At 35.1% G+C, this 25,049-nt stretch overlaps 1 protein-coding gene across 5 annotated transcripts in view; it reads left to right on the top strand.

The window, feature by feature from the left end:
• Nucleotides 1-25,049, top strand: part of Cpsf100 (cleavage and polyadenylation specificity factor subunit 2) — a 325,511-nt gene that overhangs the window by 108,859 nt on the left and 191,603 nt on the right. For 4 of the 5 annotated variants that reach the window (XM_090399659.1, XM_090399662.1, XM_090399661.1 and 1 more), the window contains exon 8: nt 15,739-15,861. The exons of the other annotated variant lie outside the window; for it this stretch is intronic. In XM_090399659.1, coding sequence (XP_090255785.1) covers nt 15,739-15,861 — 123 coding nt within the window. The remainder of the gene's footprint in view (nt 1-15,738; nt 15,862-25,049) is intronic. 5 annotated transcript variants of the gene reach the window in all.

Genomic DNA, 25,049 nt, shown 5'->3' with positions numbered 1-25,049 from the left:
CAGTCTGTTACTTGCCAAGACTCCAACATTATCAGATCCTATATTTCTATCATCTAAGGCACATTGTACCGTATCAATCCACCTATAACTTGGTCTTCCTCTGGGTCGTTTACCTGCCAAACTGGCAGAGAACACTTGTTTTGCTAATTTTTCCTTGCCCATTCTGTTTAAGTGACCATACCACCTGAGATTAGCTCTGCTAACACATTCCTGGATGCTGACAATGTCAAGTTCTTTCCTAATATCCTCGTTTTTAATATGATATTGCCATTGATGCCATCTGTTCACGCCTCTAATCTTTCTCAGGACTCTCATATCTGTGGTCTCTAGTCTTTGTTTAAATGTTTTACTTCTGACCCGGCTCTCAGATCCATAAGTTAAAACTGGTTTGAACACTGTCTTGTATACAGCTAATTTAGTGTTCCGACTAATTTCTCTGTTATTCCATATTCCTATTCGATTGACTTCCTACCATACCAGCTTTGTTGATTCTGTTGTCTATTTCCATATTTAATTTACCATCTTCACTAAAAATTGTGCATAAGTAGCTGAAATGTTTTACTTGTTCCATAGGTTCTCCGTTCACAACGCAGTTGACATTTCCAACGATTCTGCCTATTTTCGTTGTGTTTTTATTGCTGACCTTCATACCATATCTATTACAACAGTTATTCAATTTAGTCAGGGAGTCTTGCAGTCTTGTAGCAGATTTATTTAGAAGTATAACATCTTCTGCATAAAGCAAGGAGCTGACATTAACATCTCCAATTTTGATATCATGTTTACTACCACTTTGTTTCGTAATGTGATCCATATAGATAATGAATAACAGAGGGGATAATGTACATCCTTTTCTCACGTGAGATTTAACATTAAACCATCTTCCTGTACTTCCTTCAATTCTAACTGCTGACTTACAACTCAAATAAAGACTAAGTATTGCTTGATATAATGCCCCATTGACACCATACAACTGCAGCGTATTGAATAACTTCTCTCTTGGCACTTTGTCATATGCTTTTTCCAGATTGACAAAACTTAAATACAGATCTTTGTTATATTCCCATGACTTCTCAACTATTGTCGTAAAGTGAAGATCTGATTCTGACAGCCTCTATTTGGCCTGAATGCAGCTTGTTCTTCACCAAGCTGTTTTTTAATTTTTCTCAACAGTTTCTCAAGTATACTTGCATAGATCTTACCAGGAACACTCAGTAGGGAAATACCTCTGTAATTCTCACATCCAGTTTTAATTCCCTTTTTATATATGGGTACTATGAGAGCTCTACTCCAATCATCGGGAATTTGTTTCTCTGTCCAGGCCCTCCGAACTATGCAGTGCAGCCGCTGTAAGACTTTTTTTATACCACCATAGTTCAGAATTTCTGGTCAGATATCATCTACTCCTGCTGCCTTTCCACATTTCAATTCTTTGATGGCGTTTTCTACTTCAAGTATGAATCTACATTCCTGACTGTATACCTGTTGAGTGTTTTTTACCACTGTGGTATCACTGCTTGTTTCATTTAGCAATTTTTTGAAGTAATTACTCCATGCTTCTGTAAAAATAATCATAATTTAAAATTCTGAATATTTTTACGTATTGTTTATGTTAGTATGTTTATTAGTTTTAGTTTCATAACGCATTGTCGGCACTTGCGATGTGCCTGTTATTGAAATTATTTTTTCAAAGTAATATGTAAAGCAGTTAAAAAGTTTATTTACTTACCAGATTTGAATAGTTGTACTACTTTAAAAGGATTTTTATTGTAGTTTAAAATATTAAGTTGTGTTTTATGAAGACATTCTCTTGTCGCTAACAGTGACAACGCATCAGCCATTATACTTAGTTTCTCGCTTGCCACTTTCAAGGAGTGCGCATGCTCGCCGAGAAGTTTGATGTGTGATTGACAGCTGACAGAAAGCGTTCGGTATCGTAGTAATGAATAGAAAAACAAGAGAGCGTTCAGAAGAAATTTAGAACACAAGCCAGCAAATATTTACATTCAGAGGAACTTGAGTTTTTTTTTGTGACAGTCGGAAGAAAATTAATAGTATATTCTAAAAAAGGAATCGTGGAACTATGAAGTTTTAAAGTGGAATAAGTATTGATAAATAAAAGGGAAATATTGCTATAGGTGTTTTAAAAGGAATATTGGAGGAAACGCTATTTGGAAAATTTACAGTAGGTTCTGAAAAGTGAATCGTATAACTGAGAATTCTTTTAAAGTGGAAGAGTTAAGACTGTCAATAAGCATTAGTAAATAAAAGAAGAAATTGCTATTTATGTTCTAAAGGAATGTTCGAGGAAACTCTAATTAGGAAGTTTCATTTATCTTAAGGACGCCGGATCTAACTATTATTTCTACTGAAAAGAGACAGAATTGAGTTAGGAAGAATTAATGTGTGCTACATGAGTGATGAGAAAGGATCCTAAATGAAGAATGAAGAATCGCAGCAAGTTTAAATATGAGAGATTATTCTTAGAATCAGTCTCAGCCTTAAAAAACTCCCCAAACCTCAATAAATTTGGATGCATGAGACTACTCCAAATATGGGAGGCTTGCATTCTTAGAACACCAGCCCAAATAGCCAAGGTTAATACCCAATTTGGCCCACTAGGTGGCATCTTTAGGACTCACTTCAGTTGTCTTCTTTAGCAATTTTTGCTCAGTGTTAGTGCCTGCATGCACATTTCATTAATTTTTGTTCCCTGAAGATGGTAATGTATCATTACCGAAATATTGGAAGTATTGATTAAAGTTATTTAGTTAATATAATAATATACATTGTTCTTTCCTTAAAATTAACAGTTATGTATCATCAACATCTTGTAGATATAAGCTTATCTACAAGAATCCAGAATATTTTGCCAACTTCTTGATATTTATTTTTTATGTTCTTACCAAAGTTCTCCCATGACTTTTGTTTAGCCAGTTTTACACAGTGTTTAGCTTTCTTACATTTGTCTCTGTATTCTCTAAGAGCACAAGCTGACTTATTTGCCAGGTACTTTTGATATGCTTTCTTCTTTACCTTCCAGTGTCCACCATGGAGTTCTGATTTTTCTATCCCTGCAGACAACCTCACCGCATGTCTCTCTGGCTGAATCAATCAGGGTTTTCTTCAAGGCTTGTCACTCCAAGGTTTGGTTTCCTGTTCTCAAACTCTTTAATTTTTTCTTCAATTTTCTTTGTGTATGTTAGTCTACAGTTCACATCTGAGAGCTGCTCAACTTTTATTCGCTTTAAAACTTTCTTACATGTTATTCTTTTCAATATGAAATTCAATATTACTCAGCAGTTTTTGTCTTTTTTGTTTCAGTCACCCCTATTATGTCGATCTGGTACTTATATAATTCCACAGCTAGCTCCATTTCTTTGCTAGTCAGGCTTCTTATGTTGATAGTACCGATCTTTAACTCTGGTGATGTTGAGTTGGGGTGTGTTTTCAGATTTGTTCCAGTAGCTGACTTTTCGCTGTTCACCCTGGTTCCCTGCCAAAATCAACAGGGGTCTTGTTTAACTGGGCGACACCCCAGCTGGTATGAAATTTTGAAATGTTGTACCATTATTTTTTATTTTGGTCTAACCAATAAGAATACAATTTGGTTGGCTAAATCCCAAATTGCCAGCCCATCCTCGTTCATTCAGTATCAAAGTAGATACCCAACAGGGTGCACCACGAGAAGGTGAGGATTGGACATTAGGTCAGAAGCCCTGGTCGGTTCTCTGCATTCCTTTAATGGCTATGTGGAAGTCTCCTCTCAGTTATACAGCTTTGACTCTTAAGCACCCCATATGATATTGTGTGGATTTGTAAACTGTTTTTTTTGCATATTTTTGCAAACATTTAAATGACTTGAACCTTAAACTACAGGATTCTGATAAGACTCTTGATGTTATGTTTGATGACATAAAGGCATTTGAAATGATACTAGAAGTTTTTTAGAAGGATGTAGACAGTGAGAGATTTAGATATTTTCCAAACCTAAAGAAATACATGAATGATCTCCAAAAGGATGACAAAACAAACCAATATCTTCAAAAGCTATTTTTAAATATCACTTTGTCAACTGTTGAGCAGTTCACTCTAAGATTTGCTAAGTTCAGAGAATTAGAAGATGTTGGAAGTTTATTTTGCACTTGGTTAGACTATAATAAATTTAGTTTAATCCTTTATCCAAGTGTAAGCAAATAAAGTTTGCTCCTGAAAATATCTTCAGGACTGAGGACCAGGCAACTCTGAGCAAAAGTGGACCAAGCTCTCATCACTCCTTGCCTCACTATCTCCCATAATGCAAAGCACATCTCCTTGCAGACATGAAGCATTGCTTCTGCCTTATATCTCCACGTTTGGGTGGAGATACCAAATAAAGTTTGCTCCTGAAAATATCTTCAGGACTGATGACCAGGCAACTCTGAGCAAAAGTGGACCAAGCTCTCATCACTCCTTGTTTCAATATCTCCCATAATGCAAAGCACATCTCCTTGCAGACATGAAGCATTGCTTCTGTCTGCAAGGAGATGTTCAGACCCAAACATGGGTATCTCCATGTTTGGGTCTGCCTCCCACTGACGAGACCTCAATAAACATCAAAACCGGTCTGGGTAGTGGTCCTTTCCTTAATGCATAGCAGTATACATGTCCATAAGGAAATGTGCATTGCAATATGGGAATACTGAGACAAGGAGTGATGAGAACTTGGTCCACCTTTGTTTGAAGTTACCTGGTGTTACACCACCTTACCTCAGTCCTGAAGATATTTTCAGGCACAAACTTTGTTTGCTTACACTTGGATAAAGGATTAAACTAAATTTATTATAGAGAATTAGAAGAGTCTGCAGGATGAATTAAAGTTGCCCGTTTTCATTAATAAATATGGATGATTTTGAAATGCAGTTGATTGATTTTCAAAGTAGTTCAATTTGGAAGCAGAAATTTGTTGACCTCAGAATGGACTTGGAAAATATTGAAATGGAGTGATTAGAGACGGGAGTAACAGAGAGAAGTACAGAAAATGAGGTACCAAGGACTTGGAATACTATTCCAGAAACTTTTGTATGTTTCAAAACCCTTGTTGTAACAACATTACTATCCATTTTTGAATCTACATATTCTTGTGAACATTGTTCTCAGCGATGAAGTTTGTTAAGTCTAATAATATAAGTAGCATTACAGATGAAACTACTAGTGCATGCATATCTCTAAAGGTCACAAAATATAATTTATATTAATTTAAACATAATTTATAAATTATCTGTCATCAGTGATGCAGTAGCAGAAGTATCATTGATGCTAAATAAATAAAATGTCCACTATTTTTCTTTCTCTAGTTTTGATTTGATGTTTTCTGCTAAAAAATGGTAAAGATTTACTTCTGTTTAATGTATTGTGTAGTTAAAATAACATTTTATTTTATCTGTAATTTTTATGTATTACACGTCATGGATTAAGAATTAATAAAAGAATATCTTTAATTTTATTTTCTTTTATTGTGCTTTAGTCAAGTAAAATGATTATGAGATTGTGCATTGTAATATATTCGAAAAACTTTAAAAAATTTATGTCTGATTGATCTTTATAAAAAAAAAAAATTCAGAATTATTGTTTACTCTTTTGCTGATGTTAAAAATTGCGTCTTTTAACTGTGTGGCTATATATAGCAGCTAGAATTACACTTAAAGGCAAATAAAAAAATAGCCACTCTATCAACAGGGCAGAATTAAGTAAAAATTCCGTCAGTAATTTTTACATTCCTTCAATCTTAGATGACTTACAATAATCACTCGTATAATATTCTTTGATTTTACCACTCTAGTGTGATATTTGATGATTTGAATGGTTCTCCCAATATTTAAAAAATACCAAATAATAATATGTTCCCCAAAATTTTGGTTGGCACATGTGAAAATTTTGTATCAAAGATTTGGCGATTTCGGCACGTACACTTAAAAAGGTTGCCCACCCATGACCTGATGTTCTGGTTCATCTCACAGGTAATCAATAGAGTTAAGATCAGTGCTCTGTGGAGACCAGTTAAGTGTGATAATGTTCATGTCCACAATCCACACAGTTAAGTAGCAGCCTTATGACATGGTGCATTGTCTTGCTGAAAGAGACAATGGTCAGTTCTGTAGGAAAAACAGGATCACACCACCACCACCTCTGAATTTCATAGTTGGTAATATGCACCGATTTCCTGTTTTGTAATATAATTATTAATACAGTTGAATATATCTTCTCCGGTAGTTTTTTCTTGTAGATATTAGCACGAGTAAATTTTCTTCAATACTTTTATCAAATATGTAACGAACAAACACTAGTAATACAGCGAGTCCTGCGACATCTGTAGATTCATCCATTTGCATTGAATATTCACTGCAAATTCTAGGCCGATGAATTAGCGCTTTCTCTATGTCAGAAGAAAGATCTTGGATGCGGCATGAAACAGTATCATTTGATAATTGTGCTGCATCCATTTTTTTTTAGCAACCTGCTCATTTAACATGCATGATACAGTGTCTTTCACACAAGGCTTAATGAGCGTCTCACCAATTGTATGAGCTTAACCATTAAGTGCAATGCGGTAACTCACGCGAAAATATGCCTTGTTTGCATTTTCTGTTGTAACAATTGTAGCCATTTGAAGTTTAGATTTTTCTAGCAAGTCACGTCGTCTCTTAAACAAAATTTATATATTTTCCTTTGTAATCAGTGTGTTTCGTTTCGAAGTGCCTACGAAGTTTAGCTGGAGCCAAAGAGCTGTTTACTAGTATTTTATTACATAAAACACACATGGCATCAGGAGCATATGTATTGCCAATACACATAAATCCATAATTTAAATAACTTTCATGTACTTCCATTTTGGTCTGTTCTTAGATGACAATTGTTCTTTAATATTAGCTTTTCAAAAAACCACAGTTTGTAATTCCATATCTTCTCCAATCATATGAGTAGATGTGTCAGCAGAAGTACTTGCTCCTCGTTGTGTTGAAGTTCCTGTCTTTAAACAAGAAATCCATGGGTAATTTTTGAATAATATTCAAATTCCGATATTTGTCAGAACTATAATAAAAACAAATAGAATTGTGTTGTAAAGGTAACTTTAGTATGAAAAACAGTAAGATTATAAAAAAAATTTTGTCGAATAATATAAAAGTAAATGAATAATGCAAAATAGTAAAAAAAGACTGCAACACACAAAAGTAAATATGAATTGTAACAATACTTGTAAGAAAAGTACTAAACCCTGTCAAATAATGCAAACGCAATTGTAATAAGAATGATTTGATAAAATGTTCAGTAACAAAAATTAAACAGTTCGAAATAAATCAGATATATTAACTATAAAATTAGTTAAAAGATTAAGAATTCTTTTTTAAAAGCCGCCACGCCTACTCTCTATATATGGGAATAAAAAGGTGTTAGCTGATTTTTTTTTTTTTTCTTCGAGGGCCGGTCCAACAAATTTACTCGTAAATACCTTTCCAAAAATTTTTAAAGTTCATACATTAACATAATTAATAATAATTAATTGTGGCATAATCATAAAGAATATTAGTACACCTATGCATACAGTGTGGCATGTTGACAAATATAAAATTACATTTAAATTAGTTATCAATCACTGGGACTAATGAAATCTTGTAGCATGTTGTAGTTCATCAGACAAACATCGTTAAATTAATTTGTGCTTATTTTCATTGACATATCCCATTCTGATCACCAAATATATTTATATTATTATAAATACTTACGAGTGCATGCAGACTTTTTCTCCTGTGTGCTGGTAGTTTTCCCCTTCTTTTGTACATCCTGTAGAACTTTCTGGGCTTGAGGTAGATGACTCACTATCTGTTCCGTCACCAACACCTTCAATAGGAGGTGTTGGTGACGGAACAGATAGTGACTTCTTAATACCAAAATTAAACAAAGTGTCTTGTCTTTTCTTCATATTAGATTTTACATCTCTATTCCTATTACTTTTAAAAAAATCACGGCACTCCGGTTTCAGAACAAGCACTTGCACACTTCAATACGAACTTGCGAAGAAATTATTCAGCATTAATATAATTGAGAACCGGATACAGACTACCGTGTCTTCAATTGCAGTGGAAAAATTTTCTTTACACTTCCTTGCTGATTGGTCACTGACATTTGCAACACAGATGTTATTTCGTTCAGTTTTGAGCACCCATTGTTGTAATCAGCTTTCAGGCAATTTTTATGATCGGTCATAAACAGCGGTATTCTCTTTCCCGATTGTTGAAAGATTCCGATGTGTGTAAATTAACGATAATTCATGAATATTTCCATGTTTAAAAATATGCCGCTTGGTCACTGACATTTGCAACACAGATGTTATTTCGTTCAGTTTTGAGCACCCATTGTTGTAATCAGCTTTCAGGCAATTTTTATGATCGGTCATAAACGGCGGTATTCTCTTTCCCGATTGTTGAAAGATTCCGATGTGTGTAAATTAACGATAATTCATGAATATTTCCATGTTTAAAAATATGCCGCTTGGTCACTGACATTTGCAACACAGATGTTATTTCGTTCAGTTTTGAGCACCCATTGTTGTAATCAGCTTGCAGGCAATTTTTATGACCCCTCATAAACAGCCATATTCCCTTTCCCAAATGTCGAAAGGTTTCGATGTGTGAAAATTAACGATACACAGATGTTATTAGGCATTCTGGGTCTGAGCTTTTCGACATATCCACGAATATTATTCTCCTCAGAATATTTCCACTACAAAATATTTATTCATGAAAAATGCTTAGAAAACTAAAATGACAAATTCCAGAACGTCTCGCGGAACACCTATTCACCTTCTGCGGAACACAGTTTGAAAAACCCTGATCTAGAGAGTTATTTTGCTTGTTATCATAGAGTTTATGCTGAATGAGAAAAAATTAACTCTTCAAATGACTCTTGATAAAAACTTTTTTTTGATAAAAAATTGCAGTAACTAATGTAGATAGAAGCATTTATTAAACATTTACTTTGCATTCATTTGTTATCTTTCCTAAAAGAGTACCATATAAAACAAATTATTAATACAGTAATCAATTATGAATGAATTATTTTTACCATTGATTATTATATTTGATTAACATGATTTTGATATATGTGGTAATATTGAGGGATTAATTAATCACGTTAATCAAGGGATACCTATATTTATAGTATATCTGTATATATGTGGATATTGTACAGTTGTAATATTGCTATCTGGGTTAGAGATAGCTAGGAACATTGGTGGACAGAAATTGCACTTTGTAGCTTTTGCAATGGATCAGAAAAACACGAATGCTATTTGTGGAAGAAGTAAGTTTGTTTTTGTTCTTTCCGAGTCTGACTTTGTTTGCCATTAGTTTTGTATGGGCTTCATTATAGGCTAAAAATAAAACTGGAATTTGTTACAAGCCACTTGTACTCATTATTTGGATAGATATTAGACAGGAGTTTCAAATAGTGACTGGAGAAGTTCCTTATTCCTACATGATCACAATCACAGCAAGTGCCTTTGAGAGATGAAAGTACTGTGCCCACAGAAGAATGAACATGGCACACACAAAATGCCTTTGAATTCACTTTTTTATTATTATTTGTTGATATATCTGAATAGATGTGGATAACACACAGTTGCAATAGTGCCATCTTAGTTAGAGAGAACTAGGAATACAGATGACAAATTGCACTTAGTGGTTTTTACAAATGGTAGTCATGTCTTGTGGTCCTTTGATATTGCAATGTCAAAGGACCATTTGCAATAGACTTTTTTTTTTTTTTTATTGCCTTGGTACTTGTTTTGGAAACACATGACTTGGACAGATATTGGGAGTTTCAAATGGAGTGGAGAATGCAGACCCTCAATCCAACATGGATGATTTTGTAACGTAATCATTGTAAGTATGTGGATCAGGAGATCAGAAAGTAGTTAACTTCAAGGATAAGAAGTCAGGGTGATTTTCAGTAATGTGGAAGTGGTAGATTCAACTAATGAATGATACATAATGGTGCAAGGAAACCTTAAGCAAGAGAACATCAAAAAGAGGAAATCCAAGGTTTTTTATCCTCTGGGAAGTAATATCAGATTGCACAAAAGTGAATATTACCCTTTTAGAGTAATATTGGTAGAGTTGTACCAAGTGTAATTTGGGTAGTTAAGGTGGACAGTGGTTGTTGTAGTTGCAACTTGGGAGTCAGTCAAAAAAAGGTTGGGTCTGGATGTTTATAAGTAGAAGGGCATGTCATTTATAAAGTGTATCTAGAATGTGAAAGGCAGTAAAATGAGTGTGCATGTTTTTTGGCATAGTTTCAATTTTGAGGTATATTTTATTTTAACCACAACGACACTATTTATTTGGGTTTATTTGATGTTTCATAAGTGAAAAAATAGTAGTGTGGACATATCATTTCCAATCTCTCCTCTGTCTTCAAACTCTTATTTTGGTTCTGTGAGATGCTCTGTTAGTTTCTGCTTCCTTAGTTCTTTTATCTTCTGCATTGCTAAAGTTCATAAATCTGCAATATCAAACCTTTGACTTTTTCCTTTCATGCTTGTTATTCACTGAATCTGATTGAATCTTAATAATGTTAAACAATTTCCGTAATATGTTACAAAAATAATATGTTACAAAATAGGGGTGCTTAAGGGTCAAAGCTGTATAACTGAGAGGAGACCTCCACATAGCCTTTAAAGGAATGCGGAGAACCGACCAGGGCTTCTGACCTAACGTCCAATCCTCACCTTCTCGTGGTGCACCCTGTTGGGTATCTACTTTGATACTGAACGAACAAGGATGGGCTGGCAATTTGGGATTTAGCCGACCAAATTGTATTCTTATTGGTTAAACCAAAATAAAAAATGATGGTACAACATGACAAAATTTCATGCCTGCTGGGGCGTCGCCCGGATAAACAAGGCCCCCGTTGTTTTCGCCAGGAAACCAGGGCGAACAGCGAAAAGTCAGCTACTGGAACAAATCTGAAAACAAACCCCAACTCAACATCACCAGAGTTAAAGATCGGTACTATCAACATAAGAAGCCTGAATGGCAAAGAAATGGAGCTAGCTAAGGAATTAGATAAGTACCAGATCGACATAATAAGGCTGACTGAAACAAAAAAAGACCAAACATGGTGAGATCTTTCTGAGCAATAAATACAAAATGTTATATTCAAGCAATGACAATCAAGGAAAAGAAGGAGTAGCCATAGTATTCAACACAAAATACGAGGCTAATCTTCTTGAATGGCAGTCATTCTCAAGTAGAGTAATGTGGGCAAATATGAGAATGGGGAACTGGACAATGAGACTTATTTGTGCCTATGGTCCCACAGAAGGTTCTACTAAGGTAGAAGTGGAAGAATTTTTTGAGGCTTTAGAAAAAGCAACTGACACAATGAAAAAGGAAAAGTTGGTCCTTGTTGGGGTTCTAAATAGCAGAGTAGGAAATGATTGTGAGACATACAAAAATATTTTGGGAAAATTTGGAGAAAAGAGCAAAGCTAATAATAATGGCAAATATCTGTTGGATTTCTGCTCAGGACATGGACTGGTTATTACTAACACCATGTTCGAACATAAAAATGTGCACAAATTCACATGGAGAGAAGAGGCTAGGAATAAGAAAAGTCTCATTGACTATGTTATTGTTGATAGTGATGTTTTCTCCCTGGTGCAGGACACCAGAGTGTACAGAGGATTTGAAATTGGAAGTGATCACTATTTAGTCTTGAGCAGGATAAAATTGAATTTCATATTGAAAAGAATAACATGTAAGAAAGTTTTAAAGCGAATAAAAGTTGAGCAGCTCTCAGATGTGAACTGTAGACTAAAATACAGAAATATTATTGAAAAGAAAATGAAAGAGTTTGAGAACAGGAATCAAACCTTGCAGATTCAATGGCAAACTCTGAAGGAAACATTGATTGATTCTGCCAGAGAGGCATGTGGTGAGGTTGTGTGCAAGAATAAAAAAATCAGAACTCCCTGGTGGACACAGGAAGTTAAAGAGGCAGTGAAGGAAAAGAAGAAAGCATATCAAAAGTTCCTAGCAAATAAGTCAGCTTTTACTTTTACAGAATACAGAGACAAATGTAAGAAAGCTAAACAGTGTGTAAAACTAGCTAAACAAAAGTCATGGGAGGACTTTGGCAAGAATATAGAAAATAAATATCAAGAAGGTGGCAAAATATTCTGGAGGTTGTTGAAGAAGCTTAGGAATGGAGGAAAGAGTGCTGTAAAAGGAATTAGAGATGATAAAGGTGACATGAAAACAGGAGAAAAAGATATCCTTGAAGTATGGAGTAATTACTTTGAAAAACTGCTAAATGAAACAAGCAGTGATGATAGCACAGTGATAAAAAAACACTGACCAGGCATGCAGTCAGGAATACATATCCATACTTGAAGTAGAAAACGCCATTAAAGGCTTGAAATGTGGAAAGGCAGCAGGAGTAGATGATATTCGACCAGAAATGCCGAAGTATGGTGGTATAAGAGTCTTGCAGTGGCTGCACTGCATAGTTCAGAAAGCCTGGACAGAGGGACGAATTGAATTGCCGATGATTGGAGTAGAGCTCTCATAGTACCCATATATAAAAAGGGAAATAAAACTGAATGCGAGAATTACAGAGGTATTTCCCTACTGAGTGTTCCTGGCAAGATCTATGCAAGTATACTTGAGAAACGGTTGAGAAGAATTGTGGAAGAAAAGCTTGGTGAAGAACAAGCTGGATTCAGGCCAAATAGAGGCTGTCAGGATCAGATCTTCACTTTACGACAAATAGTCGAGAAAGCATGGGAATATAACAAAGATCTGTATTTAAGTTTTGTCGATTTGGAAAAGGCATATGACAATGTGCCAAGAGAGAAGCTATTCAATACGCTGCAGTTATATGGTGTCAGTGGGACATTATATCAAGCAATACTTAGTCTTTATTTGTGTTGTAAGTCAGCAGTTAGAATTGAAGGAAGTACAGGAAGATGGTTTAATGTTAAATCTGGTGTGAGACAAGGATGTACATTATCCCCTCTGTTATTCATTATCTATATGGATCACATTATGAAGGAATGTGGTATTAAACCTGATATCAAAATTGGAGATGTTAATGTCAGCTCTTTGGTTTATGTGGATGATGTTATACTTCTAAATAAATCCGTTACAAAGCTGCAAGATTCTCTGACTAAATTGAATAACTGTTGTAATAGATATGGTATGAAGGTCAGCAATAAAAAGACAAAGACAATGAAAATAATCAGAATCATTGAAAATGTCAACTGTGTTGTGAATGGAAAACCTGTGGAACAAGTAAAACATTTCAGCTACTTAGGCACGATTTTTACTGAAGATGGTAAATTAAATATAGAAATAGACTACAGAATCAGCAAAGCTGGTATGGTGGGAAATCAATTGAATAAATTCATATGGAATAAGAAAGAAATTAGTCGGAACACTAAATTAGCTGTATACAAGACAGTGTTCAAACCAATTTTAACTTATGGTTCTGAGAGCTGGGTCAGTAGTAAAACACTTGACCAAAGACTAGAGACCGCTGATATGAGAGTCCTGAGAAAGATTAGAGGCGTGAACAGATGGCATCAATGGCAATATCATATTAAAAATGAGGATATTAGGAAAGAACTTGACATTGTCAGCATCCAGGAATGCATTAGCAGAGCTAATCTCAGGTGGTATGGTCACTTAAATAGAATGGGAGTGGAAAGATTAGCAAAACAAGTGTTCTCTGCCAGTTTGGCAGGAAAACGACCCAGAGGAAGACCAAGATATAGGTGGATTGATACAGTACAAAGTGCCTTAGACGATAGAAATATAAGACTGATAATGTTGGAGTCTTGACAAGTAACAGACTAATTTGGAGGAAAATTGTAGATAGGAAGTTAGTAATGATGTAATTTTTTCATGTAATACTGTCGTATCCCGTGATACGACAACCCTTGAGGTGATACAACCCTTGAGGGTACATAGCAGGAATTTGATGATGATGTTACAAAAATAATTAAAAATTATGGAGCTCAGTGTACTTGCTTTCATATACATGCCACCAAGCAGTAAGTAATCAACGAAAGGAATAATAGCATGTAATTTTATATGTAATGAACAGATTTTGATAAAATTGTAGTATTTAAAAATATTGTAATATACAGTTTTACATGTCTTGAGAAAAATTTGTAAGGTTTAATTTCTAAATGTTGGTAAAATGATATAGTATCTGATTAGATTTTGTTCTGTTAGATACTAATCTATCCATTGCCAGTCATTTTCCTTTAAAAAAAGAAGTTTTAAATTTAAAAAAAAGAATATGTGTGCATGTGTATTGTAATATTTAAATACAAGGAGTGTTCAAAAAAAGACCGAACTTTTGCTATAAAGACTATTACTCATTTTACAACATTTTAAGCACCGTCCCCCTTCAAAGTAGTCCCCTCTACTGGCGATACACTGTTCCCAACGTTTCTTCCATTGTTGGAATGCGCTCTCTCTGATGCGATGTAGTTCTCTTATTGCATGTTCCTGAATCTCCTCTATGGTTGGGAAATGATGTCCTTTCAAAGTGGTTTTAAGTTTGGGAAAGAGGAAAAAGTCTGCTGGAGCTAATTCCAAAGAATAGGGTGGGTGGAGCACATCAGATGTCTGATATTTTGCCATGTAACTGTGGATGAGGAGCAATGCATGAGCCAGCACATTGTCGTGGTGCAACATTCAAGTCTGGTTTTCCCACAATTTAGGTCTCTTTCTGCATATAGCATCCCTCAAACTCACTAAAACTTCCTTTCCAATCAAAAAACATTTTTTTGATTGGAAAATGTCTCTCCTGCATGGATGTTTGTGATAAGTAGAGATGCCTTTCCAATCAAAAAACCTAACTAATCACCTTGATCTTTGACCGACTCATCCATTGCTTAAACCATTCTTAGCACTGTGTTTGGCTCATATAGTTCTCCCTGTATGCTTAGTAAAGCAATTGAAATGTCTGTAAAATTTTTACCAAATTTGCAGCAAAATTTCACAAACACATTATTCTTCAAGCTCTTTCGTTGTCACTTTGTCACTGATCCAACGAACAGCTTGTTCATGCTCACTTCATTGGATGTAACTCGACGACTAATGCTCATAGCAGAACAGAGCAAATAGTAATTTGTTGTCAAAACCTGCCAATAGGTGTGCTCAGTAGCCACAGTGCGCTCTCTTTGTGCCGGTTGGCATGCTATTTAAAAAAGTTCGGTCTTTTTTTGAACACCCCTTTTATGTATTGTTTAAATAATCTGGTTATTCATTTAATCTAAAATTAAGTATCGGAAAATGTAATGCCAGCATTAGTTGGCTAGGTGGTTTCAGTATTCGCTCTCCAATCAATAGGCTGCAGGTTCAAATCCTGCATGGATGTTTGTGATAGGTAGAAATTTCTAGTTTTTATGGTCCTTAATAGACAATTCTTCGAGTAATTAAATGAGTCTATAGTTCATCCAAATACCATGCAACAAATTCAGATGCTCTTTATTACCACAACACGAATGCAGTTTTTTTTTTTATAAGAGGTGACAGTATAATATTATTACATAAATATTAGGTATTAATACTGTTTTCAACTAATATGATCAGAGTTCAATTTAAAAAAATCATTCCTTGCATTATTCGGATAATATTACTATGGTCATTTTCCAATATCATGATATCCAGCTGTATCTTTTGATAGGTTGAATGGATGAGTGATAAAATAATGAGATCGTTTGAAGGAGCAAGAAATAACCCTTTCCAGTTTAAGCATTTACAATTATGCCACAGTATAGCAGAATTAAATAAAGTTCAAGAACCAAAGGTATGACAGTCTCTTTATTAATACCTAATTGACGAATGTGTATTGTGTATCAATAAAATACTAGTATGATACCCCTCTGGTGTGAAAGATAATAAATTGGAGGAAATACTTGTTGTTTGCTGGCCTGGTTGGCTGAGTGATTCGCTTATCTGCTCTCCAGAAAACAGGCTGTGGGTTCAAATCCTGTAATGGCATGAATTCCTATTACAGGATTTTAACCCACAGCCTGGCATTTGTGATTATCCTCAGGTGGGAGATGAATTTCATCACCTGGTGTTGAGAACACTGCTTATTTGTCACTTAAAGCAGCTTGAAAAAATTCTATGTTTGGTCGCTAGAGCAGGATTTCTGGACTATGTAAAAAAATAATCTTGTTGTAGGGATGATTATTAGTGCACAATTCAGGAAGTCAAAAGCTTAAACTTGAAAGCAAGAAGATAAAGTTTAAGGGAAGAAAGAGAGGAGGAGGAATTGAGATATTTAAATAAAAGTTGACGATAATTTCTCATCTGTATAACATCATTGTCAGATTGAGGCAAAGCAATAAAAGAAAGAAAATTCTTTGTTGACCTCACTCTAAAACTATATTATTATAGATGAAAATATATGATCACTTTTATTGGCATTACTCTCTTACCCCTTTCTCTTTTTCTTTTTTTCTGTTATCAGGACACAAGTCTCTTCGAGTGCTTGGACTATACAACTTCACCCATGAACCTTATTTTTTAAATATATTTATTATTAATTACATATAACGAAAAATAAGAAAATTAACTTACATCAAAATGATGTGTAAGAATATAAAAATTCTGAATTTTCACCTCAAAAAAAAAAAAAAAAAAGCAGCAAAATTAAAAAATATTTAATTCAATTTTTTATTTGCAAAATAAACTACTTCTCCCAATTCCTTTTAGTATTTAGCTGCATCATATTCTTCATCATAGTTCAGAGGGCCTGGACAAAAAGAAATTCCAGATGATTGGAGTAGAGCTCTCATAGTACCCATATATAAAAAGGGAAATAAAACTGAATGTGAGAATTATAGAGGTATTTCTCTACTGAGTGTTCCTGGTAAGATTTATGCCAGTATACTTGAGAAACGGTTGAGAAGGATTGTGAAAGAGAAGCTTGGTGAAAAACAAGCTAGATTCAAGCCAAATAGAGGCTGTCAGAATCAGATCTTCACTTTCAGACAACTAGTTGAGAAATCATGGGAATATAACAAAGATCTGTATTGAAGTTTTGTAGATCTAGAAAAAGCATATGACAAGGTGCCATGAGACAAGCTATTCAAAACGCTACAGTTGTATGGTGTCAGTGGATCATTATACAAGCAATACTTAGTCTTTATTTGAGTTGTAAGTCAGCAGTTAGAATTCATGGAAGTACAGGAAGACGGTTTAATGTTAAATCTGGTGTGAGACAAGGATGTACATTATCACTTCTGTTGTTCATTATCTATATGGATTACATTATGAAGGAAAGTGGTATTAAACCTGATATCAAAATTGGAGATGTTAATGTCAGCTCCTTGCTTTATGCGGATGATGTTATACTTCTAAATAAATCTGCTACAAGTCTGCAAGATTCCCTGACTAAATTGAATAACTGTTGTGGTATGAAGGTCAGCAATAACAAGACAAAGATGATGAAAATAGGCAGAAGCATTGAAAATATCAGCTGTATTGTGAATGGAGAACCTATAGAACAAGTAAAACATTTCAGCTACTTAGGCACGATTTTTAGTGAAGATGGTAAATTAAATATTGAAATAGACAACAGAATCAACAAAGCTGGTATGGCAGGAAGTCAACTGAATAAATTTATATGGAATAAGAAAAAAATTAGTCAAAACACTAAATTAGCTGTATACAAGACAGTGTTCAAACCAATTTTAACTTATAGATCTGAGAGCTGGGTCAGTAGTAAAACACTTGACCGAAGACTAGAGACCACAGATATGAGAGTCCTGAGAAAGATTAGGGATGTGAACAGATGGCATCAATGGCAATATCATATTAAAAACAAACATATTAGGAAAGAATTTGACATTGTCAGCATCCAGGAATGCATTAGCAGAGCTAATCTCAGGTGGTATGGTCACTTAAACAGAATGGGTGTTCTCTGCCAGGTTGGCAGGAAAAAAAAACCCAGAGGAGACCAAGATATAGGTGGATTGATACAGTAAAAAGTGCCTTAGAAGATAGAAATATAAGATCTGACAATGTTGTAGCTTTGACAGGTAACAGATTGATTTGGCAGAAAATTGTAGGTAGGAGGTTAGTAAATGATGTAAATTTTTCATGTAGTACTATCATATCCTGTACACCCCTTGAGTGTAAATTTTAGGAATTTGATGATGATGACTACAAACTGATCCTAAATTTAAAATTTAGTCATCATCTGAATGTACAACAGTATTGAAATAACTTGTTTCCAATACAGGTGCCAATGTCGAATGAAATAGCCCTTATTTGAGCTGAAAGCACTGCTGAGATATTGGGAGGAAATTTAGATTGGATTAACCCATAGGTCTTATAGACAAACTTAGGTGTTGAACGTCATTCGTAACTTATTTTATTGGTATTGCAGCAACTAACCAACTAAATTTTATATTTATATATATATATATGTATACAAGAAGAAAAATATGTTTATTAACTGGCTTATATTTCTTGACATATTAAGTCAACTGGCTTTCAGATGATTCACTATGTTTTTCCATTTATAGAAAGCCCTTAAACACACAGCTGGGCTGTTAGTTCTAATGATGTGCGTCATTAGAACTAATGCCAAACTTAAATATCTTTGCCATACTTTCCTGGACAATGGCTACAACTTCTACAAAATAGATAAAATACTTCATGACCTTCTTACTTTCCCCTCCTCAAACATGTAAAAAACAAAACACCACTATTCCTATTCCCTGTGTCTTGGGTATCTGAAAAGATAGCCAAAGTACTAATAAAATCTAACATTCACACCACATTAAAACTATATGATAAATTAGCAACTCTGATCTGCTCTAAGGATAAATTCTGTCTCCTGACATATCTTGGAGTGTATTATTCTTTTATTATTATAATATGGGCATCTCCATGGAGTCCGAAGATGTATCACCTGAGACCCAATCTATCGTACTTCTCCTTGAACCCATTAACAGACAAAGCACTCACAACTGACTCTGGCAACCCATTCCACTCATTCACAACTCTCCAAGCAAAAGATCTAGTCCTCACACCCCTACTAACACACATTTATTCAACTTCCAGGGATGACCCCTAGTTCTGGTCCTTCTAGCCAAGTGCTGAAACATTTCCCCTACATTCATCCTATAAAACCCTTTAAGCAACTTTAATGTTTCTATCATATCCTCTCTTTTTCTCCTTTCAACCAACTTCTGCAATTCACACACCCTCAACCTATCTTCATAGGAAACATTCCACAGACCATTCACCATTTTGGTCACTCACCTCTGAATCTTCTCCACCGCTTCCACATCCCCAAGAAACCCAGGAGAGACCAGACTTGAGCACAGTAATCCAGATTTGGATGTATCAAGGCCTTATAAAGGGGAATAACAAATTCCTTATCTCTACTTAATGTGTTCTTCAATAGCCAATTAATCTTATGATTTACGTTAGCAATATGTCCTCTAAACTTTAACTCTCTGCCTACCACCACCACCCCTAAATCTCTAGCTTCATCTATTTCCTGGAATATAGTGCCATCAATATGATTCATGGCTTGTAATCTATATATCACAAAATGCATAACTTTATATTTCTCAATATTAAACTGGCACCCATTATCTGACAGCCTATAGCACTGAACCTTGCATCACACCACTAGTCGCCTGTTTTTCGCCTCGATTCTATCCTTCCATATACCACTTTGATATCTGTCCAGCAGTCACCCTCTTATCCACTTAACCAGTGTCATATTCATCCCCATTTGTTCTAATTTGCGTAACAGACTTCCATGTGGTATTCTGTCAAATGCCTTCGCAAAATCCAGCAGAATCATCTTTACCATTTCCTTTATCCAACTCAGCGGTCATCTTTACCATTTCCTTTATCCAACTCAGCTGTCATCTTTACCATTTCCTTTATCCAACTCAGCTGTTACACTAGTATAAAACGTTAGTAAATTACTTAGGCATGACCGACCCTTCACAAAGTCATGTTTGTTGACCCTCATACAGTATTATATTTTTATCTACCCATTCTTGAATTCTCTTCTTTACCAATTTTTCTAGTACTTTACTGATTGGTCTATATTTTGCTACTGGTCTTAGAACTTCCCTTTTGCAAAGGGAATTATTTTGCCCTCTTTCAACTCCCTCGGAACTCTACCAAAGCTGAGACTTAAAAAGCTTAGTTCAGAAGCATTGCCAGTTCCCTTGCACAACTCCCAAAACTATAGTTGATATTCCATATAATCTCAATAGCTTATTTACCTTGAGATTCTGCAATATCCTCAGAATCTCCAATTCATCCACCTCTCTTCCCACATTAGTGCCTGTGATATATATTAAAGCAGTAACCTCACTAGGATGACATACCCTTGCAAAGTGGTCACCCAGTAACTCAACTATTTTATCCACTTTTCTCTCATCATGACCATCATCACTCATTAAGGTTAATCTTCCATAGTCATTCATCCACTTACTTGCCACATAACAAAATAACTCTGGGATTTCCTTTGGCCTGCTTACTAGATTCTTCTCATAATCTGATTTTGCCTTCCTTTCCATGCTGCTCACCATTCTCCCTAATATACCCTCCACAGCATTTTAATTTTTTTAATAATGTTACTCATTCATCTAATGCCTAGCTGATTAACCCTTGTTACCCTAGTTATACAATTTAATACTGCTTCCTCTAGATGACCCTTAACTACATCCCATGCACTTATTAACCTTACCCTGCAGTGTTTTATGCCATGTTACAGATTTAAACTGGTCATAATCACCTGCCTTGTAGTTCCACATATACTCCTTGATAGAATATTCCTCATGTTTATTATTGGTCCTATGACCAGATCCAATACTCTCCCAACCCTAGTTTCCTCCATCACATGCTGCCTTAAGTAATGATCTCTTCCCAGGTGTATAAATTCTATTTCCTTCCTGCCATGTGATCTTTCTTCCTTGCAGTCTATGCCTCTATAGTTGAAGTCCTCCATAATCACTCAACCTGTACTCATTGCACTAATTTGGCAATGCATGTCTTCCAGGTCATCTGTGGAAGTCCCGCCTATAGCAACAACCAACTGTATATTTTTTCTTACTAGCCTTAATCTCACACTAGATTGTTTCAAACGAATAGATACCCTCCCATTCTGTCTCATATACTTTTTGGCTATAATTCATCTGCTATGATATCGAGAGTATACTCCTCCCCCCATCCCATCTTCTCTATCTTCCATGAAAATACGAGGGTGGTCTGAAAAGTTCTTGGCCTAACAATGAAACAGCGAATTTATAATTTCAAAATTATTTTTATTTTTCAATATTATCTCCCTTAAGACTAATACATTTATTCCAGCGGTGCTCCAGCGCCATTATCTCATCCCTGTAGTGGTTCTCAGTAAGATCTGCAAAATACTCCTCTACAGCTGCAATCACCTCTTGATTTGAAGAAAAATGCTGACCAGCGAGGAAGAGGTTTAGTTTTGGGAAGAGATAGAAGTCAGAGGGAGCCAAATCTGGGGAATAGAGTGGATGTTCCAACAATTCATAGTGCGGATCCCTGTCATGGGATGGTCATGGCAGGTGTATTGTCCTGATGAAAGATGATTTTTTTTTCTTCTGCAAACCTGGTCTTTTCTCACAAATTTTTTCATCATCATCATCATCATCATCAAATTCCTGCCATGTACCCTCAAGGGGTGTACAGGATATGACAGTACTACATGAAAAATTACATCATCACTAACTTCCTATCTACAATTTTCCTCCAAATCAGTCTGTTACTTGTCAAGACTCCAACATTATCAGATCTTACATTTCTATCCTCTAAGGCACTTTGTACCGTATCAATCCACCTATATCTTGGTCTTCCTCTGGGTCGTTTTCCTGCCAACCTGGCAGAGAACACTTGTTTTGCTAATCTTTCCTCTCCCATTCTATTTAAGTGACCATACCATCTGAGATTAGCTCTGCTAACACATTCCTGGATGCTGACAATGTCAAGTTCTTTCCTAATATCCTCATTTTTAATATGATATTGCCATTGATGCCATCTGTTCACGCCTCTAATCTTTCTCAGGACTCTCATATCTGCGGTCTCTAGTCTTTGGTCAAGTTTTTTACTTCTGACCCAGCTCTCAGATCCATAAGTTAAAATTGGTTTGAACACAGTCTTGTATACAGCTAATTTAGTGTTCCGACTAATTTCTTTCTTATTCCATATGAATTTATTCAATTGACTTCCCACGATACCAGCTTTGCTGATTCTGTTGTCTATTTCTATATTTAGTTTACCATCTTCAGTAAAAATTGTGCCTAAGATTTTTTCATCTTATCTGGTTAAAAGATCAGAATAATATTCCCTGGTTATTGTTTTATCCTTTTGAAATAAACAAAATTCCTTTAGCATCCCAAAACACTGATGCCATGACCTTTCCTGCTGATGGTACCGATTTTGTCCTCAATCTGCACTGAAAAACCGGCTTCTGTCCACTGTTTTCACTGCTGTTTGGATTCTGGTGTGTAATGGTGAATCCAAGTCTCATCCATAGTAATAAATCGACACACAAAATCAGTTTTATTATTTTTAAAACGTTCCAAGCACTGTTCAGAGATTTTCATGCGAGTGCATTTTTGATCTTCTGTGAGCAAGCACACCACCAATCTTGTGCAAAGCTTTTTCATATGCAATTCTTCATTCAAAATATATCTTACATGTTCTTTTGAAATACCTGTAGTCTCAGCAATTTCATGCACTTTGACTCACCTGTCATCCAATACTATATCGTGCACTTGATTAATGATTTCTGGTGTTGTTACACTTTGCGAACGTCCTTCACATGGATCATCTTCAAGGCTGGTACGGCCATATTTAAACTCAGCAGCCCATTTCTTATTTGTTGAAAACGAACTTTTGCCATTAAACCTTCTTTTACAAAGAATTTTATACTCAGTTTTATCCATTCCAAGGGATACAGACAACACTTTAGCTTCAGACTGCTATATAAAGCAAACTACTTGATAAATGACTTGCAATTTCATATGAATGTTTATGACAGATGTACCAACTTAAAAAAAAAAAGCTTGCTGATATTATTGCCATCTATGGTCGAAGCTGAGAACTTTTCAGACCACCCTTGCATTAAACCCTTCACATTCAATCTCTGTTAACCAAGTCTCACTAATGCCTTATAACTTTTGACAAGATTCGACTAACCAATGCCAAAAACTCCTCCCTCTTGTTCCTGATACTTCTGTCATTAGTGTATAGAAACTGCAGCATCCCTCTACCCCCACACCCACCTTTACTTTCTGAATTGAATACCCTATTCAATATTTTTGCTTGAGAAAGACTAGCTTCCACACTTGGCCATTCTCACACTCACTAGTCTCATGGGTGTCATCTTCACACAAACTCGCATGCTTCCATTCTAATTGCTTAAATTTTCCTGAATTTGCCCTTCAGCATGCTTGGTGAAGAAAGGTCTCTCCAGACATAACACCAAAACCATTTAGATGCAGTCTCCATCAGCATTGTACTAATCCTTCTTTCTGTCAAATCAAACAGGCCACAGATCAAATCCTACATCATTCCTTCTGCACAATGTACATATAGATTCATTGGCTACCATGCCCTCCTTTATCGTATTGTGGTAGGAGACTTACAATCTTCACCTTCTTGCTGTTCAGTTTTGCCTCTTCTAACAATTCCTTTACATTCTCCCTCATAGAATACTTCTTACCTTTCAAATCATTTGTATCAACCAAGATTATCATTTCCTTCGATTTACCTTTTTGCATTCAGATGACATGACTAATATTGCAAATTTTTGCTCTAGGGAGTACTTTCATTAAGTACTCCCTTGATCATTGAGACTGTATATAATTTTCTCCTTAACTTGTTTTTCTTGTTTGTTTGCTTGGTCTTTATTATTACTTCAGACCACATGCTTCCTTGTCTTGTCAGCCCTGCCAATGTCTTGCCTCTTCTGCAATATTTCAATTTTGCTCTTTGTCCTGTGAAGGATAACATTCAGTAATAAACATGGGGAAACTGGTCCCATGTTTATTATTGAAAAAAGAGCTTTACACAGTATCTCTGCAAATAACCATTAATCAGATTTAATGCTTCTGTTTCCAAGGAAACCAGAGTTGTTACATATTCAATTTCAGGATTGACTGGGTCTCATCTCTCAAATTGAGATCCTCATATTGTTTAGTTGACTGTCCCTCCTTTTGTTAAACATCAATGGACAAATCTATATGATTAGGAAGACTTATCAACTGATAAGTCTTCCTAATGTTTCAATGTGTGGTACTGAGCAGTACCACACATTGAAATGTCCTAATTCATTATGCATGTAATATTTTCTTTGCTTAAAACAGCTTTCTGTGCATTATCAGAAGTATAATTTTTATATCTCCTTTCTCTTGAATTACTTGATAAACTTTTCTTTATTTTATTCATTTTTAGAAATTGTTCTTGAACTTTTGATCGATTCAAGTTTAGTGTCAGTTTTGTGATTGAGTCTGATCTTAATTCCTCTGCATGCTTTTTACATGCTTATGTTGGATCCTACTTCTTCTAAATCTTTACCTTGGATCCAACATGTTGATCACTATGATGTTCTTAAACAATTGATAAGTTGTAAGTTGATTTCTAATTCAAATATGAAGAAAATTTATATTTAAAGACTGCACCACTTTATATCTGAATTAGTTCAAGAATTGAAGAAAAATCAACCTTCAACTCTCCTTAAAATTATATACTGGCCGAGTATATTTGACTTAATTTACCTGCTTTGGTTCGAATATTTTATGAATGGTGCAGTAAAAGAAATTCAGGCAAAATACAACTTTAGATAAACAAAAACAAACATTTAATTTAGAATCACAAATTTTACACTTAAATTCAAATCAGTAATTAAGATATCACAAACATTTTAACTCCTCAGATAAATTCAATCATTCAACTCATACAATGGTAAATCTGTTA

The sequence above is a fragment of the Typopeltis vanoorti genome, chromosome 10 (assembly GCF_054136105.1).
Source record: "Typopeltis vanoorti isolate ZY-2024b chromosome 10, IOZ_Tvanoo_1.0, whole genome shotgun sequence".
NCBI lineage: Eukaryota > Metazoa > Arthropoda > Arachnida > Uropygi > Thelyphonidae > Typopeltis > Typopeltis vanoorti.
This window is presented reverse-complemented; position numbering and strand designations above follow the sequence as displayed.